The sequence below is a fragment of the Sceloporus occidentalis genome, unplaced genomic scaffold, assembly GCF_023333645.1.
Source record: "Sceloporus occidentalis isolate IW3139 unplaced genomic scaffold, rSceOcc1.0.p SCAF_1, whole genome shotgun sequence".
In the NCBI taxonomy this organism is placed as follows: Eukaryota; Metazoa; Chordata; class Lepidosauria; order Squamata; family Phrynosomatidae; genus Sceloporus; species Sceloporus occidentalis.
The window spans coordinates 143544325-143562583 of record NW_028316981.1 but is presented as its reverse complement, the minus strand read 5'-3'; the positions used below and the strand labels follow the sequence as shown (position 1 = coordinate 143562583).

Below are 18259 nucleotides of genomic sequence, written 5' to 3'. Positions count from 1 at the left end.
TTCTGTATCATGATCCAGTGGAGGGAGGGTTTGACATCAGTGTGAGGTTCATGTCAATGACCTGGGCAAGGAAAATCTCAACTGCATTTAAAACATTAGAACTATAGTAGTCCCTCCACATTTGCAGATTTCACTTTTGCGGATTTGATTTTTCACGGATTGTATTAGTATGTTCTCTCTAGGAATATCTAGGTCCTCCTGTGCAACTCTGTGATCAACTTTAACCAAAAGTTGTACTGAAGGACCCAGAGATTCCTAGAAAGAACACTCCACTAGGCATTTATAGCTCCCCCAGCACAATTCTATGGTCAATGTCTGGCAATGTTGACCACAGAGTTGCACTAGAGGACCTAGAAATTCCTAGAGTTCTTTCCTCAGGTAAAAAACAGTGTTTTTGTTATTTGTGATTTTTCCACTGTCACAGGGGTCCTGTGTCCCTAACCCTAGTGAATGTGGAGGGACCACTGTATATGATCTACCCTAGAGTGTTTTTTGGAAGCAAACATGCTGGTGGTAGGAAAGCAGTATGGGTTTGCAAAATGTTAATGATAAATAGCAGCGGAATTGTGACAGACAGCTCAGTCCTATGCATGTCTTTCTGACAAGTCCATGGGGACTAATTTCCAAATCAGTGTGCCTAGAATTGCAGCCTCACTGGCAAAAAGATCAAACAGCAACTGTGGCTGGTTTCCGCTGTTCCAAAGGGAGATACATGCAGGTAAACTGATAGATATGCACAGCATTAGTAAATGTATGTACTAAATGCAACCTATGTGTCGGGATCTTATGGAACCCAATGGTTGTTTCCATTGGACCTTGAAAAAAAGCCTGGTTCCACCAGGTACTATCCCACTAGCAGAAGGGAGAGGGGGCTGTATCCTTACTTTCTACTTGTTGAACGCCTGCTTCCCATGCAGCTCCTAAACGTTTGGGAATCTTGCCATAAAAACCAGCTCTTAAGTCAAGGGTTTCTCCCACCCCACTCTAAGTGGCACTTACTCTCCACAGTGAGTGTGATAGGTTGGCTGGTTTTATTGTCCCCATTCTTGTCATTCACGGCCTGCACGTAGTACCTTCCAGCATCAGGGGCCACTGTTGACAGGATCACAAGAGTGTTCTCCAGGGTAATGGCTCTGAAAGGAACGAAGAAGTTGTTTAGAGCTGAGTATGTGTTCCAGACATAAGACGGTTTTCCTGGAAAAAACTGCTGGATGTGCAGCACACAGTGCACATTATGTGCTTCATTTTGTGTTGGCTGACACTGTGGAGAACAATGTGGAACAATGACACTGTTCCCCCAAAACACTTCTTGACTTTGTTTAGAAATTCCAGACTCGGGGTCTTGGCTCATACCATGGGCTTTCCCCTATGAATGGATTCTTCACTGTGATTTCTGGCGGAGGTCAAGTACAAGCAGACAAGCTACACTGGGACAGCAGAAGGGGAAATATTGTTAGGGTTAGTGTGGCAAAACTCCTGATGTTTCATCCCTTTCTAATGACTTACCTACATCAGGCAAAGTCTTGGATTAGGTGTATTCATTGATTCCCCACCACCATCACCACTAAAAGTGAACATGAGGGTATTTCTGAAACTGAGTTAAACTCCATAGAATGACTAGATGCATGCCAGGAAGTATTTTCATATCTTGCAATATTGCTACTTGGCTTGAGTACTTTGGGACAAGAGAGTACAAGCAAGGGATAAATATGTTCTATATCTATGGGTTGAGACAGACTGCTTGAAAATGGTGGTCTGCAGGCACCCGTTTTAACTCTGGAGGGATGCCGCAGCCGCCAAACCGTGCGATGTCTCTCTGGAGTAAAAAGAACCCGGTTCTTCTGGGTTCTTTTTGTGGTGCCTGGGTTATGTTGTGAGTGTGCGTCCCTTACGTCAAGATGGTGGTGCCCGTGTGGATGGGACGCCACCATTAAGCCACCAGCGTTACAAACCATGGTTCCAGACCGTGCGGTTGCGGTGTCCTAGTATCACTGCTGCCATGCAGCATTTGGCCCATCTGTCTCAGGCCTATATGTCTAAAATAAGTCTGGATTCCATCAGTGCATTTTTTGTGTTTTTTTCTTTTTGGAAAGACCATTACGGTTCAGTCATATTTATGTTTACTCAAGAGGTATATTCTTTTGTGTTTCATAGGATTTACACTCTAGAATGTATGTTTAAGATTGGAGCTGGTGGTTGGCATGCTGTTGCTTAGTTCCATCTAGGATAAACCCACTCAGTCAATTGTTGAGTGGTGTGTCAACATGCCTAGTGGAGTCAATGGGTCTACTGTATTCAGGACTAGAATAGAATTCAGGCCATAGTGTGTTAATGATGTCATTTAGTATGAACATTTGGTCTAATTTGAGGATAGTGTATTTCACACATTTATTAATTATTAATTACATTCATATTCTACCCTGCCTATTGTATAAGGCAGTATAAAATGTTCTCCCACTCTACTTAATAATAATAATAAATAAAAATTTTATTTATATACCACCCTTCCATAAGATCAGGGCGGTTTACAACAATTAAAATACACAATATTCAATTAAAACCATACCAAAATTACATAAATCATATAATAAAACGAAATCAAAACAAAAAACAAAGACAAAAGCAAAAACAAAAACAAAAGCCCCCGGGTTAGCCAATCCATTGCCTGTGCGGCGGGGGGGGGCTATGGGGCCTTAATCGGGGAATGCTATTTGAAACAGGTAGGTCTTCAGATCCCATTTGAATTGGGCCAGGGAGGTAGCTGAGCGGAGCTCTATGGGCAGCGTATTCCAAAGGGCCGGGGCGGCGATGGAAAAAGACCTCCTAGAGGTGGAGGATAATCTCGCCCCGGGAACCCTAAGTAGTTGCTGCCCAGATGTTCTGAGGGTGCGGGGCGGAATGTACGGGGAGAGGCGGTCCTTCAGGTATCCTGGGCCCAAGCCATTTAGGACTTTATAGGTCATCACCAACACCTTATATTGCGCCCGGAAGCGAATGGGCAGCCAATGGAGGTCTTTTAAAACCGGTGTTATATGGCTGGCCCTGGACGTACCAGTAACCAGCCTAGCTGCCATGTTCTGCACCATTTGAAGCTTCCGGGTTTGGTATAAGGGCTGTCCCATGTAGAGTCCATTGCAGAAATCCAGTCTCGAGGTTACCAGGGCATGTACCACAGTTTCAAGGTCCCTCTGGGCCAGGTATGGGCGCAGCTGGCGAATAAGCCGAAGCTGATAACAGGTGCTCTTGACCGTCGCATTCACCTGAGCAGTCAGGTGAAGGGACGAGTCAAGAAGCACCCCCAGACTGCGCACGGAGTCCTTCACAGAGAGCGTGACCCCGTTCAGGACAGGTGGAACCACCGTCATTCCTGGACCAGGGGAACCTATCACGAGTACCTCCGTTTTCTCTGGATTCAGCTTGAGTCGGTTTTCCCTCATCCAGCCCATTACTGACTCCAGACAGGCCACGAGAGGAGAGACGCCATCCTCAGTCACTGCATCAGTCGGAGACATAGAGAAAATAATCTGGGTGTCATCAGCGTACTGATAACCCCGCGCCCCATGTCTCCGGATGATCTCTCCCAGCGGTTTCATGTAGATGTTAAATAGCATGGGAGACAGAATGGCTCCTTGAGGGACCCCAGTTTTAAGGGCCCTCTCGTCGGAGCACACGTCTCCCAGCTGCACCATCTGGGACCTCCCAGAGAGGTAGGAGCGGAACCACTGGAGCGCAGTGCCCCCGACTCCCACCTCTGCCAGGCGCCCCAGAAGGATACCATGGTCTATGGTATCGAAAGCCGCTGAGATGTCCAAGAGCACCAACAGGGACACGCTTCCCCTATCGATGCCCAGACGGAGATCATCGACCAAGGCGACCATGGCCGACTCAACCCCATAACCCGCCCGAAAGCCAGTTTGAAATGGGTCCAGATAATCCGTTTCATCCAAGACCCCCTGAAGCTGGATTGCAACCGCCCTCTCGATCACCTTCCCCAAAAATGGCAGCAGTGAAACTGGCCGATAATTATTATGCACCAGGGGGTCGAGGGAGGGCTTTTTTAATAAAGGTTTTACTAGGGCCAATTTAAGAACAGATGGAAAGTGCCCTTCCCTCAGAGATGTGTTAATTATCCGGCGTAACAATGAAGTTACAGCCGGTCCCCCCTGGGCTGCTAGCCACGAGGGACAGGGATCGAGAGAGCAGGTTGTCTTCCGAACACTTCCAAGGATCTTGTCCACATCATCGGTACTTACCAACTCAAACCGATCCAGCTTAATAAAGTCCACGGAGGTCCTGGACACCTCTACGCTAGGTTCTGCCTGAATGTCGGCGTTAAGACCTTTGCTTATCCGAGAAGTTTTATCCACGAAGAAGTCATTAAATAAGTCACAGCAGGCCTTAGAAGGTTCAAGGATCTGGTTCAGGGCAGGAGGGAGCTGAGTAAGCTCCCTAACTACCCTGAACAACTCTGCTGGACGCGACTCCGCGGACGCGATACGAGCACCATAGAACGAATTCTTTGCTGCTCGTATCGCCTCTCCGTAGTCCTCTAACAGTTGGGCTAGGAGAGTCTTGTCGTCTAAGCGAAGGTGTTTCCGCCAACGGTACTCTAGCCGTCGCAGCTCCCGCTTCCTTGCCCGGAGATCTTCCGTATACCAGGGCTTGCGTTTGGAAGCGGGTCTGAGAGGGCGCTTGGGAGCGATACTGTGTATAGCCCTCGAGAGACCGGTATTCCAGATACCAGTCAGGGCATCAACAGAATCGCCGTCACTTCCAACCATGTATCCCTCTAGGGCTTCCTGGAACCTCTTGGGTTCCATTAGCCTTCGAGGGTGGACCATCCTAATAGGTCCACCACCCCCGGGGGGGATCTGGGTAGAGACCTTGATTTTCACCTCAACCAGGAAGTGATCCGTCCATGGCAAGGGGGAAATATCAGATATTTCCACCCACGGATTTTCCGCATCAGAGCAGAAGACCAAATCGAGAGTATTAATTTCCACTATAACAAATGACTCCCATGTATATGTGCCAAATGAGCACCTTTGAGAAAGGGTGGTATATGAATTAAATACAGGATTATTAAACTCCAGTATACACATCTGGAGGTATTTCACAAATCTGAATGGAAGAGGTGAGTAGTCATGTGCCTATTTGTACATCTATTGCCTGAATCCTGTTGCTGTCTAATGCATGCATAAGATCCCCTATGGAGAAATTGGACATTTTTGTCTGGTGCACAATGTATGCCTTCAGTTCAAGGACATGGAAATGGAGATACATATGTGGCATCACTGCACATACAAATGACCATTTGGTTGCACAGACTATGCAAATTTCATTGCACATTCCAATGCATAATCAGTGTGTATCCAAAGCTTTATGCTACTCAACTCTGATGTAATATCTATGCCACTGTATGTTTAAATGTACACTAGAATAGGTCTCTGTAAGACAAGACCTCTTTGATTGCAAGGATTCACATGTGCTTCTTTACTGATATGTAAGATTTTGTTTCATTTTATTTTTTCATCGATCCTTGTGAACCTAGAAAGGCAAAAAACAAATTAGACTAGAAATTCTGAGATGTAGTCTGGGGGAATTCATCTCTGGGTGATATATAGCAGGGGTAGGGAACCTTTTTGGGCCGGGGGCCGGGTTGCTGTCCCTCAGGCGACTGGGGGGCCGAAGCCGGGGGTGGAGCTTACACCCTCCGGGGGCGGGGCCGCGTGCCGGGGGTGGAGCTTCCACCCTCCGGGGGTGGGGCCGCGTGCCGGGGGTGGAGCTTTCACCCTCCAGGGGCCAGGCCTCCCCATCTTTGCAGGCCCCTAACGGGGCCCCAGGCCCTGTCAGAGGCTGGCAAAAAAGCCTCTTGGAGGACCCCAGCGATGGCACCGGGCCTCCTGGAGGCCCGCTGCCGCCGCTGGAGCCCTGTTGCAAGGCGCCACCAATGGCATCGGGCCTCCAGGAGGCCCGCTGCCGCCACCAGACCCCTCAAATAGGGCTGCGACGGCGGCATTGGGCCTTCCTGAGGCCTGCTGCCACCGCCAGAGACCTGTTGGAGGGCGCCAGTGATGGCATCGGGCCTCCAGGAGGCCCGATGCGGCCGCTGGGGCCCTCGAATAGAGCTCCGACGGCTTCAGCGGGCCTTCCTGAGGCCCGATGCGGCCGTCGGAGCCCTATTCGAGGGCGCCAGCGATGGCATTGGGCCTCCAGGAGGCCCGATGCGGCCGCCGGGGCCCTCGAATAGGGCTCCGGCGGCTTCAGCGGGCCTTTCTGAGGCCCGATGCGGCCATTGGAGCCCTATTCGAGGGCGCCAGCGATGGCATCGGGCCTCCAGGAGGCCCGATGCGGCCGCCGGGGCCCTCGAATAGGGCTCCGGCGGCTTCAGCGGGCCTTCCAGAGGCCCGATGCAGCCGTTGGAGCCCTATTTGCGGGCGCCAGCGATGGCATCGGGCCTCCAGGAGGCCCGATGCCGTCGCCGGGGCCCTCTAATAGGGCTCCGACAGCTTCAGCGGGCCTTCCAGAGGCCCGATGCGGCCGCCGCAGCCCTATTCGAGGGCGCCAGTGACGGCATCGGGCCTCCAGGAGGCCCGATGCCATCGCTGGAGCCCTCAAATAGGGCTCCAACAGCCGCATCGGGCCTCCAGGAGGCCCGATGCGGCCGTCGGAGCCCTATTTCGAGGGCTCTGGCGGCCGCATCGGGCCTCCTGGAGGCCGAAGTCTCGCGTGACCTTCTTTGAGGTCGTGCGAGACTTCGCCTCTGGGCGCCGCCATTTTGGGCGAAAAAATGGCGGCGCCCAGAGTGGCAAAAAGCCGCTCTGGGTGCTGCCATTTTTTCGCCCGGCGGCGGTGGCGGCAACCGCCCCCGGGGGCCACAAGGAAGGCCTCCGGGGGCCGGAGGTTGCCAACCCCTGATATATAGGGTCATTCAAGATGGAGGCTTCCAGAGTTACTAATTATAAGGCACTCTATCTGTTCTGTCATTTCCTTTGTTTTGCGGAAACTAAGACAGATAAATTGGTTTGGTTTTATTGTCTCTGTTCTTATTGTTCACAGTGCACACTGCATCTCATGCTACCATGAACAAGATCGCAAGAAAAGACCTGGTGAGAAGACATAGGAAAGTTACAAGTGGAGGCTCCCTGTAAAGCTCTGTGAACATGAGACAACTGTAAGATCTTGAAACATCTTAAGGTAGGGTTGCCATAAGTCAAGACGTCCAAACTGGAACAAATGTAGGACAACACTTTCAAATGTAGGACACTTTTTTTTTACATGGAGGAATCCCCCCCTCCGCTCCTTCCCGGCCTCTGTGGAGGCTGAGGCCCCCTCAGAGGCTGGGAAGGATCCCATGGGGCCACCCGCGCGGGCACCCTCCTTCTCCTTCCCGGCCTCTGAGGGGACCGAGGCCCCCTCAGAGGCCGGGAAGGAGTCCGCGGGGCATGCGCGATCGCGGCTATCGCAGGCAGTCTCTTCACTACTTCCCGGCCTCTGTGGAGGCTGCGGGGAGGCAGGGAGGGTGGCGGGTTGCACGCAGGAGGCACCACCTCCACCTCGCCTCCTCCTCCCCAGGCCTCACTGCCTTCTTCTTTCTCCACCTCCTCCGTGTGGCCATGTGCGGTGGAGGAGGAGGGCAGTGAGGCCCCGCGGGCCGCGGCCAACCCGGATGCAACCAGGGTTGTCCTGGTTTTTGGCGGCACCCGGGACGGGAGGGGCCCGGTGCTGCCAAAACCGGGAAAATCCTGGTTGCAGCCGGGATATGGCAACCCTATCTTAGGGCAGCAGATGGACTGCCATTTTAGTTCACACTTGATAAATATGTGCACGTATATGTGTTTGGGTATGACTAAATATACAGATGAAGATCTTGGGAAAGTTTTTTTTTAAACTACAACTTCCACAATCCCCAGTGCTCATGTTTGTTAGGGTATTCTGGGAGACATAGTCCAAAAAGTAACGTTTCTAAGCTCTTCACTTTTAACAGTTGCAGATGACCTCAGAGGAGAAGGCAGCTGAAATGCATAAACCAAACATTTGCTCTGTACTGAAGCTGTCTTCACCTCCAATGAAAAGCAATAAAATAAAATAAAATTCTTCCCCATTTCCTGTGCCTGCCTTTAAATTATCTCAGTGGCTGCGCATTCTGGAGGGAGAACAAGTTGGAAGTTCATAGATTAATAGCTTTCTTTTTTAAAAGAGTGATCTAATCTGCTTGAGATATAAAATGGCTGGGGGAGGGGAAAATATATTTTACTGTTAAATTTGTGATAAAGGCGCTTTATCTGCTGAAACTGCCTTTACAAATGGAAAGGCAACCTGTTCACTTCCTGCATAATGGAGGTTACATATACAATTCTACCAGAATGATTCTGTGTATGAGAGAAATCTAGCTACTGTATGTGTGTGGAATCTATGAGGGCATAAGGTGTTTTCTTTTTCTTTAGAAACTGTGTGTTTCTGCTGTGTATAAACAGAAGGAGTTTGGGGCACAAGTGTGTTTCACAAACACCATCTGCCCTCATAGGGCATAACTAGCACACTGTCTGTGCAGGCACTACTTTTGATAAGCATATGTATAATGTGTGAAAAAAGTTCATTAGAAATAAATGGGCTTTTAATGCAATTTCAACTTGGTTGAAATCGCTCGGGACAATAGAAAAGAACTGAGTTACTCAATAATGAAATTATTGTTAAGCTTGATTTAATTTACTGTCAGGTCATATAACGTAAGATCTCAGCATGATTAAAATTTCAATGCTATTGGGATTGTGACAAACAGAAGTTATAACAAAGTAAGCAAGAAGGAAATAAATAATAAGAAAGCATTCTGATCCCGTTTTAATGCTTTCTTCAAATTTTTGCAATGAGTAGATTATATTATGGCTAAACACCTGAGGAACTACTGCTCATTACATAAGCTAGCCACCCTTAATTATGAAGGAATTCTTGAAAAGCATATTAGACCTATCTACCTACCTGGCACATCAAATAATTTTTGCCCCACTTATTCTACTGAAGCAGGGTGTTCAAAATGGTTTGCAAATACAAAATCAGCATTAAAACCATAAAGCAATAGCAATAAAGATATACACACACCCTCTCACACACAAATACACATCACCGTCCAAGACAAGAAATACAATATATTCTTGACTATAAGCCGACCTCATGTATATGTCAACGGCAGGCTTGGGGGCCAAAATTATGGATTTTGATATGACTTTGATTTGTGGAGATTTGCATAAGGCTTGTGAATGACAGTTTGAGAGAGACAGGTGGGAGTTCAGTTAGACTAAGGCTTGAGATGTGAAAGAGGAGAGTTTTGGTTGAGGGTTTGGTTGGTCTGAGTTAGCTTGAGAGCAGTGTGTGGGAGAGTGTAGGGATTAATGTAATAAATTATTATTATTATTATTATTATATTTAACTTCTTTAAGTAAATAATTGTTTTTGTTTTGATACACCTTTGACCTCGGAGAATGCTTTATGTATAAAAGGTTGGATTCAGACAAGATATTTGTGAAGGTAGCATTGAATACCTAGGGGTGGTGTCCATTTGGGATAGAAGCTGCATAAACCTTCATAGGAACTTTGAAGGCACTTAGATATTCCCCACAGTTCATGTCACATAAGGGGAACAGGAGGAAATCCTTATACTGGTTGGAAGTGGGGATCAAGGAAAGCCCTCACTCTCAGTAATTAAAGTAAGCATAATTTGGTGTGTTAAGGGGACTGCCCCAAAAGAACTGTCTGCAGCCGTCCGTTTTTGCCCTACATGGAGGCCACACCAACCAAATGGCACGGCCTCTGGGAGGCATAAAAAGAACCAGCTCCTGGGGGGTTCTTTTTGTGCCACGTGCTGGGCACCATTGTTGCCTTCATGCACACTGATGACGTATGCATTGCGCAGCACCATTTGGACGCTGTGTCATGCGTACATCATCATGGCGGCCCCCATGTGGACAGGGGTGAGCCATGATGGTGCCTGGATGGCGTGGTAGGGCTCGGGAGCGTGCGGATGCTCTGCTTTCCTGGGCCCTAAAATCAGCCCCAGGCCAAAGCTTTGTGCCAGTCTGTACCGGGCCTAAGTCTTCACATTTGATGATTAAGGAGTAGAAACCCCATGTTTGGCCACACTGCTAGGACTGTCCAACTGGTAAACTCCACAGTTGGTGGGATAAACCCTTCATAGTGCTGCTATGGAGAAGGACTGATCACACATCTACTGTCTTCACTTCACTAGGAAATGGTCATCACTGTGTGTAATGAATTACACTTTTCCAGAACTATGATCCACAGGCACACATATGTGTTTGCAACATGTTAACCCCTCTGGTTACACCTTAGATGTTCATATCTTGAAAGCTACCAAATACTACATCATGCAGAAATCTTCTTTTATACTCAGTTCAACTATTCCAACATGCTCTTGTCTCTCACCTTCTCGTTCTATATGTTTTTTTCTATCTTACGTTTTTTAATGCTTAACACACGCACACAGACACAACCACCTTCTCCAAGGATTTTCTTTCACAATGCAATAGAAGTTGAAAGTGATGTCTTATCAATGGCACTCTCCCTCTCACTTCACTCACAGGAAGAGCTAAGGTGTCCTTGCCCGCTGAGTGGTTACTGAGAAACCATTTCCCCCCCATATAGAATAGCAGCCAGCAGATTCAACTTGGTTCTGGGAAGTTGTTGGAGTGTTAACACACAACAGCATGCCAAATTAGGTGAAGACACAGTTGAAGCTTTAATTTCAGAGCTGCTATCTGTATGGAAAATGTCACAACTACAGAGAAACAGGTTTTTTTTAGTAACTGTTAGCAAGATTCTTTTTATGCTTTCATCAGATAAACTTTTATTTTAGGAGCATTATTTGGGGCATTACTCCAGGATTTCAACCAAACAGAGATTTGAACTCAGTTCTCACTGGTCCTAGTCTGCCCGTCTAACCACTACACCATACTGGGTCTCAGACAGAGGACATTATAGAGCAAAGGAAGACATGCCTGGGAGGTATGCCTTAATGAAACTGATGGGCAAAGTGTGCCTCCACCAAATAGTGTTGATCTGTAAGACCCCTCAATTTTGGCGAAGCTGGATAAGGCTGACAAGCATTAATGTCCAACAACATCTGGAGGGACCCATCTGATTTAATGGAACCAGGGCAGACAGACAAGAGACAGGCAAACAGATGAGGTAAAAGGCTCAGGGGAAAGTGTCTGAGAAAGGGTGTACCACACTGAATGATTAAAACAATTTGACACCATTTTAACTGCCTTGATTCTATCCTACCGAATTCTGGGATTTTTAGTTTGGTGAAGTATTCAGCCTGGTTAATCAGAGAGCTCTGGTGCCTCACCAAACTACAAATGTCAGGATTTTGTAAGATAAGAGTTATTGCAGTTAAAGTGGTGTCAAACTGCTTTAATCCTGCAGTGTGGATACACTCAAAGAGATGTGAATACAAACCCTTTCACAATACAAAATTGTAGCACTCTGATTCCACTTAAACTGCCATGGAAACATCATATGGAATACTAGGATTTAGAATTATGGAAAGGGCTTTTAGACTTTTCAGTGAGAGAGCTCCCCTGGGGTGTTTGGCCAAATTCCCAGTCCCACAATTCCCCAGGGTGCAGCCATGGCAGTTTAAGTGGAATCATGGTGCTTTTACATGTATAGCATGAGAGAGCCCTAAGAAATATGCAAGTGGTCCAGGAATGCAGAGTGTCAGATGGGAGTGAGGGGGAAGATGTCACTCAATGGATGAAATACAAACCCTTCTAGAACCTCGTTGCACCATTTTTGGGTTTTATTTATTTCTTGAATTTATTTAATTTATATCCTGCTTTCATCCCAGTATGAGACCCAAGGTGGCTCACTAGTTAAATGAAAATGTGTGCATTACAGCTACACTGCAACATGAATATATGCAGGCACCATTGACACATTCTCCCTTCTGTTAGATTTGGCAGAGACCAGACTCAACAGCCCTTAACTCCATAAACCTTGAGTAAGCTATGCTGATGAACATGCAGGCAGAGAGGTAGATGCCTGGAAAGCTTCCCTTGCTGAAAAATTATTCTTTGCTGGTGGGGGTAATGCTGTATCACACTATGAATGTGGCTGTCTGTGTGGGGAGACATGGCAATTTTTCCCTCCCTCTTTCTTGAACTAAATGTTACAACTCTTAAGAAAGAGCAAGTGCCCTTCCTTACATCTCTCTCTTTTTTCTTCCTCCCTCCTTGCTCCCTTTTTTCTAAATTCATTTTCTCCATGATAAACAAAGCCATTAGTTTATCAAGTCTATCTCCGGATTTTAATGTGATGCACTGGAGACATCTGTTAAAACATCCTTAATGTTAGTTTAACAAGGGCACATTCAGCTGCATTCCCTCACACTTTCTCCCATTAAGATGGTACATGGCAGGATTCTCTCAGACAAATGACTCCGCTAATGTGTCTGCCTCACGCTTTTCCATGTGTGTTTATATGGTGGGTGAAGGTTGATGAGAATAGGTTACTTGTGATTTTTTTGTTGGGCATGCTTCATGCCTCTTCAAGAAACAGTCCCTTCTTTCTCTGTGGATGCCTAGAAAACAGAATCTAGGACTATCAATATTCAGAAGACTGCCTAGGTAGGTTGCTAATTCGTATTTCTATCTATAGGCAGACTGCTTATACTCACCTAACCTCTCATGTCATGTAACAGGCTGAGTGCATCCATTATTCCCAGTTTCCCTGGAGGTACTACTGTAACTGAAAGAGTTAAGTCTCTTCAGTCATCACAGTGACTCTTGAAGGAAGATGACAGTTAAGGGCAGCAATATAATAAGAGAGAGTAGGAAAAGACACAGATTCCACCCACCCACCCATCACTTGTCAAGGCTATGAGGACACTGGAAAGATAATATGGAGATTGTCTTTTGAGTTTGGGTTAGAAAAAAGGAAGTGTGCCTTTGAATAGGCATAATTACGTTTCCCTTTCTGTTCTGTTGTAACCAGGGCTGGTTCAAGACATTATACTGCTTAAGGAAAATGGCAAATGGCAGTTCCTCCAATCCCCATTCCAAAGCTGACTGTACTGGCAGTCGACTTAGCAATGTGATAAAGCCTTGGACCACAGGAAAGGGTGCAGGACAGAGTTCTGTGACATACACATAACTGTCATTTGAGATAGGATAATGGCTAGAAGAGTTCAAGAGGAAGAATGGTCACCACTGTCCCCCAAACTCTGCCAACTCTGTCACCTTGCTCTCCCTAAATGTAGGGTCAGTCCTGTTTTTAGCCATCTCATACATTCTTCTGTCAACATTCATGTAGCTTGTTTGTTTGGGTGATGTTTGGGAGAAAGTGTCTATGATGTACATTACACAATCCTGCGTCTAGGGCCACAGTTCAGCTCAGTGAGTCACAAACAGAAGAAACATCACTAGCAAGTCAGGGAGTAGAAGTTCAGTTTATTCTAGCAGAGCAGGAATCCATGGCTATGTCTGCCAAGTCAACAGGATTCAACAGACGGGAATCTCCCACTCACAGATGCAACTGCTGGAGCCACGTTTCAAGGAAGGACCTCTCTGAACTCTCTTATGAATATTAATCGGCAGTAATTGCTGTGATACGGCTGACAGAGCCAGTACTGAATGGAATTGGCATGCAAGTAGTGCTCTGTGGTGCCTCAGAGGCAGGGTGGGAGCATGGGCCATTAGGCACAGTGGTTCCTGAGGGGGCCGTTAGCTAGCAAGTGTGATGGAATGGAGGCAGCCCTAAAGGAAACTGCGTGCAATGCTCCCGAGATGGAACAGGCAGGGAAGGAGAGCAAGGGAGCATCTGCGAGGTACACAGGGAGACACATGGGCACAACAGAGAACGCAGAGATGAAGGGAGGGCATTTGCATTGCCTGTCAGCTTCTGGCTTAAGTAGAAGAAAACCTCTCTGTTACTAGCCCACAGGTAATATAATCTCATTGACTTCTTTAGTGCCTATATATATGAAAGGACCAAGATGACGATGAACCACTCTGTTTGTGGGCATATGTGGTGTGTGTGTGCATGTGCACATACATGTTGTTTCAAGGATAAGAGCCCTAGTTGCAGTTTTGGATAGGTCAATCACTATAAAAAGGAAAGAGAGTGCAACTGAATTGTGTTTAGTGTTTCTTGTGGTTCTCAAATTTGACCTTATATATCTCCCACATAGACCTGACATCTGTCAAGAAGCACAGCGGCATGAGTCAGCAAACGAGAGAAGGATGTCCTTGTATTTGACAGCAAAAAAGAAAGCAAAAGAGTTTCCAGCTCATAGAATAGATCACACTGCCACACCTGTCCTGGAATATCTATTGGAGGGCACTACTTTAAGCTTCCAGGTCCAAAGATTTACATCACAGTTTAAGGCAGTGTTTTTCAGGTGTGTTGTACCACAACCGCTGTCATATTCACTCAGGTCTACAGGGGATGATAGAGGTTGTAGTTCAACAGATCTCCAGGGCAGCCAACTGGGGGAAGCCTGGTGTAGCATGGTTTGGTCTTAGGCCATCTAGCTGCTCCAATCACCAGATGCTTTATCAGATTGGCTTCCTGGCTGCCTACAGCCCTTTATTCCAAAGGTAGGAGCAGAAACAGATGGCTCTGCTGTTAAGGTGGAGGGAAGCACTTTTCCACACACCTTCTTTAAAACATCTTTTATCACTAAAGGTGGCTCCCTGTAATAGCCATTATACTCACATGCGGCTGCTGGGAGGGATTTTGCGTCCATCACGGAACCAAGTGACCTGTGGGCGAGGGAAGCTGGCGATGCGGGGGGCGCGGATGACGGCAGCTTCACCATGTGAGACACTCTGCTGCTTTTCAGTTCCTTCAAAGCTTCCCATGTCTGGAAAGGAGAAAGAAAAAAAACCAGAAAGAAAATCAGATAGCAAGGAAACTCAAGACCTGATATTCTCACAGCTTGGAGCAGACAGACATTGGAGGCTGCCAAATCCATCCTTGAAGTATGTGTATGGGTACATTATATACACAGAGACACATGCACACACATGCAAAATAAGTGCTTTAACAGAAGTGATAATAGAAGGTTAGACACTGCAAGGAAATGGTATCAGCCAACCTCTCAAATGTTTAGTTAAAGCAGTAATAATAATAATAATAATAATAATAATAATAATAATAATAATCTAACACTCACTTGAAGACATTAAAATGATTGCTTCCTCTTTCTCACAACTCCAGGCAAGAATTTTGCTCTTCCTTGTAGTGAATACCAAGTATAGTTCAACCTTTGTATCCATGGAGGATCCATTCTGGATGACCCCCCCAATGGAGACCCCCCAAAAAGAAGAAGAAAAGGTGAGACCTCAAGACCATTGTCCCTAATGGCAGTGCAATGTGTGCAGCCACTACGGCCGCTGCATGCATGCACCACCACTGGGGACAATGGGGCTTGCTCAAATCCGTGGATGGCAAGCCCCCAGATGGCAAGGTCCCATTATATCCCACAAGCCATTATACAGTGCTGATGGGGCACATTTAGCTTCCTGGGTCACTACTGTGCAAGCTTATCCAATGGATGTCAATCTAGGCAAGTATACACAGGATCATGTTAGTCATAATTTGCTCCAGAGAGGAGGGCAGCGCAAAGCCCTACAATTTGGTGGATCTAGAACTCCAGTTTTGAAAAAATACCAAGTTTAAAAGTCACAATGGCATTTGATAATTGGACAGATTTTCTCAACCTTTCCTTGACAACACCACACATCTCCTCATGTAGCATTTTGGTCTGTGGAATGGATTGCTTAAGTACAAAAATACACACGCAATGTTTAAATTATGAAAGGTTATCTGTCTGTCTAAAGTGCAACATTCTCCTCCCAAAATATGTGGGAGAAAGGGTCTCATGACTGTTTGTGTGTATGCTGAAAGGTGACAGCTTATATTATGTGAGTGGGGTGATATATGTTCCTGTTGTATCTAGAAATCAGTTCCTTGAGAAAAAGCAAATCACCAGAAAGGCCCATGATTTACAGTACTGGAATGGGGGGGGGGGGGAATATGCTCTTCTCCAAAATGAAGCCCTTTTAAAGTGTGGTCATCATTGAGCCTGTACAAATTCCTTATAGTACAGACAACACCAATGAACATTGCATATGCCCTCCACTGGTAATGACCTGTAGTAGGAAAAACCTCCCAAATACAAACAAAAAAATCCCAGCTTGTTCTCCTACACTCTGTGCTATCTCCTGTCCTATCAGTACAACCCACTTTACATCCACATGTGTGACCCCATACTCTTACAATTGCCAGACACCTCTCCAATATTTCTTTTTTACATCCAAAGGCTTTCCCCCTCCTCGGTACATGTTGTTTTGACCAATAACCTTGACACTCAAATGGAAGTTGGTGCCTCCTCCTAGCACAGCTGTTCATGAGTTGGAAAATTTATAGCACCTTTAATAATAATAGTACTAATGACAATATGGGTCTGTGTGTGAAGGGGGGAGACATTTTATTGACTTACTTTAATTGCTGTAATTAAAAACATGTAAAAAAAATCTCTTTTTAACGACTTGCCATTAGTGTTAGCACAGCTGCCCAATTAATTTCTCATTAGCTTTCTGATTTGCCACCATGGTTTGGAGGAGGTGCTTGTTGAGGGAGGACAAGAAAAGTTGGTGGTAATGGTAGTGATGAACACATGAAATGGGCAAGTTAAAGCATGAGCTTGGATACTATGCTGAGGTGAAACATACCTGGCTTAGTGCTTGGCACAAGTCAAAGTTTTGCAATTTGTTCTTCAGGAAGTCTTCAATGTTTGGAACATCTTCATTGTGTATGATTTACAAACCTAAAAAGTTGGGTGAGGTTGATAGTTCTCCCTCCTTTTCTCCAATTTTTGATGGTGATTATTTCCTTTCCTCAATTTCAGGTGGTTATTTTTCTTCCCGACAGAAAGGCAGAGAGTCATGAAAGCCAGTATACTAAATCTTGTGTTTTCAAAGCTCTCTTTCAGGCTCTGAGCAACAAGGTGCTCCTTTTCTCTCCACCTCTTTGCAACACTTTCCAGGGGTTGTCTGGATTTTAATTTTGTTTTGCTGCTTCAGCTCATAGATCTTCATTCCCAAGAATGCTGATGAGGCACCAAGTTCACTTAGGATGATTTCTGATGGAAAGCACCCCTAACAAGGAATGTCAGAGAGGAAGGTTAAGCCCCCATTCATGGGAATGTCAACCACTGGAGCTCCCATACTTGTAATTTCATATTGAATCATCTACCTGTGGTGGAAGTTCCTTTAAAAACAAAATCTGCAAGAGTTATGGGCATTTCTGTTTTTCTTCAAGCAATGTCAAATATTCATAACTGCAGAAAAACAACTAAGTACCCAAGAGACTGGCTGTTCCATAACAGAAATGGGTTCTGGCACAGCATTTGTACCACAACTTTGGAGCAGCATTTCACAGTGGCAGACGAATAGTTAATTAAAAATGGTGGATTTGGGGTTCTTTTAGCTGCTTGGTAATGGAGCCAGTTAGTGGATGTCAAATCTCACATTTAATTTTTGCATCCTTGCAAAAGAAAAGAAAAGAAAACTCCAGAAACCTCAGGTCATCTTTGAAATGACTCTTATCTTTTTGGAAGCATGATTCAGGATTTTGAATCTTTAAAAACAAGAACTCTTGCTAGGGCAAGCAAAGGCTGCAAATGGGGGCTGCACAGGGACCACATCAAAGCCAACTATCCCTCCTCCAAAGAAAAAGAAAGAAAAGACGGAAAGGGGAAAAAACCCAGAAGAGAAGGAGTAGGAATGAGAGCAGAATTACAACTGTTGTGGTCCAGCACTGAAACCAGCAATAAAAATCAAGCAGTTGTTTCCATCAGGCCAGAAGCTCCTTCTATCTGGTCCCCCACTAGCCCATGACCTTTTTCAGAAGTGTCTTCTTTAATCAGGATTAATTGTACAGCATTTCTCTTTCTAGGGTGGCACTTGTATATTCTGCAGCTGAGCACCCATGACAGCAGAGAAAATCTCAAAGGTACCTATCAACCTTGCCTGAAGCCTGAATTAACATCTCCTGCTGTTGCCTTCCTTTGCCTTGTGGTCATGCCTTCTTTCTCAGCTTTCTTCTTCTACTCTTGGCTCAGCAAGTCTTCTTCTCCTCCTTTGGACCTTTGAAGTCCTCACAGCAAGCTCTAATCTGACATGCGGACTTTGTCACTCCCCCGCCTTGTTCCAAACCAGCTCTGCTTCCCATACAG

General features: G+C 46.1%; 1 protein-coding gene across 4 annotated transcripts in view; it reads right to left on the bottom strand.

The window, feature by feature from the left end:
* LOC149322348 (protein sidekick-2) overlaps positions 1-18259 on the bottom strand; it is a 418672-nt gene that overhangs the window by 91442 nt on the left and 308971 nt on the right. For all 4 annotated transcript variants that reach the window (XM_089540122.1, XM_089540139.1, XM_089540131.1 and 1 more), the window contains exons 4-5: positions 14734-14881; positions 1000-1133 (exon numbers count right to left, since the gene is read on the bottom strand). In XM_089540122.1, coding sequence (XP_089396248.1) covers positions 1000-1133; positions 14734-14881 — 282 coding nt within the window. The remainder of the gene's footprint in view (positions 1-999; positions 1134-14733; positions 14882-18259) is intronic.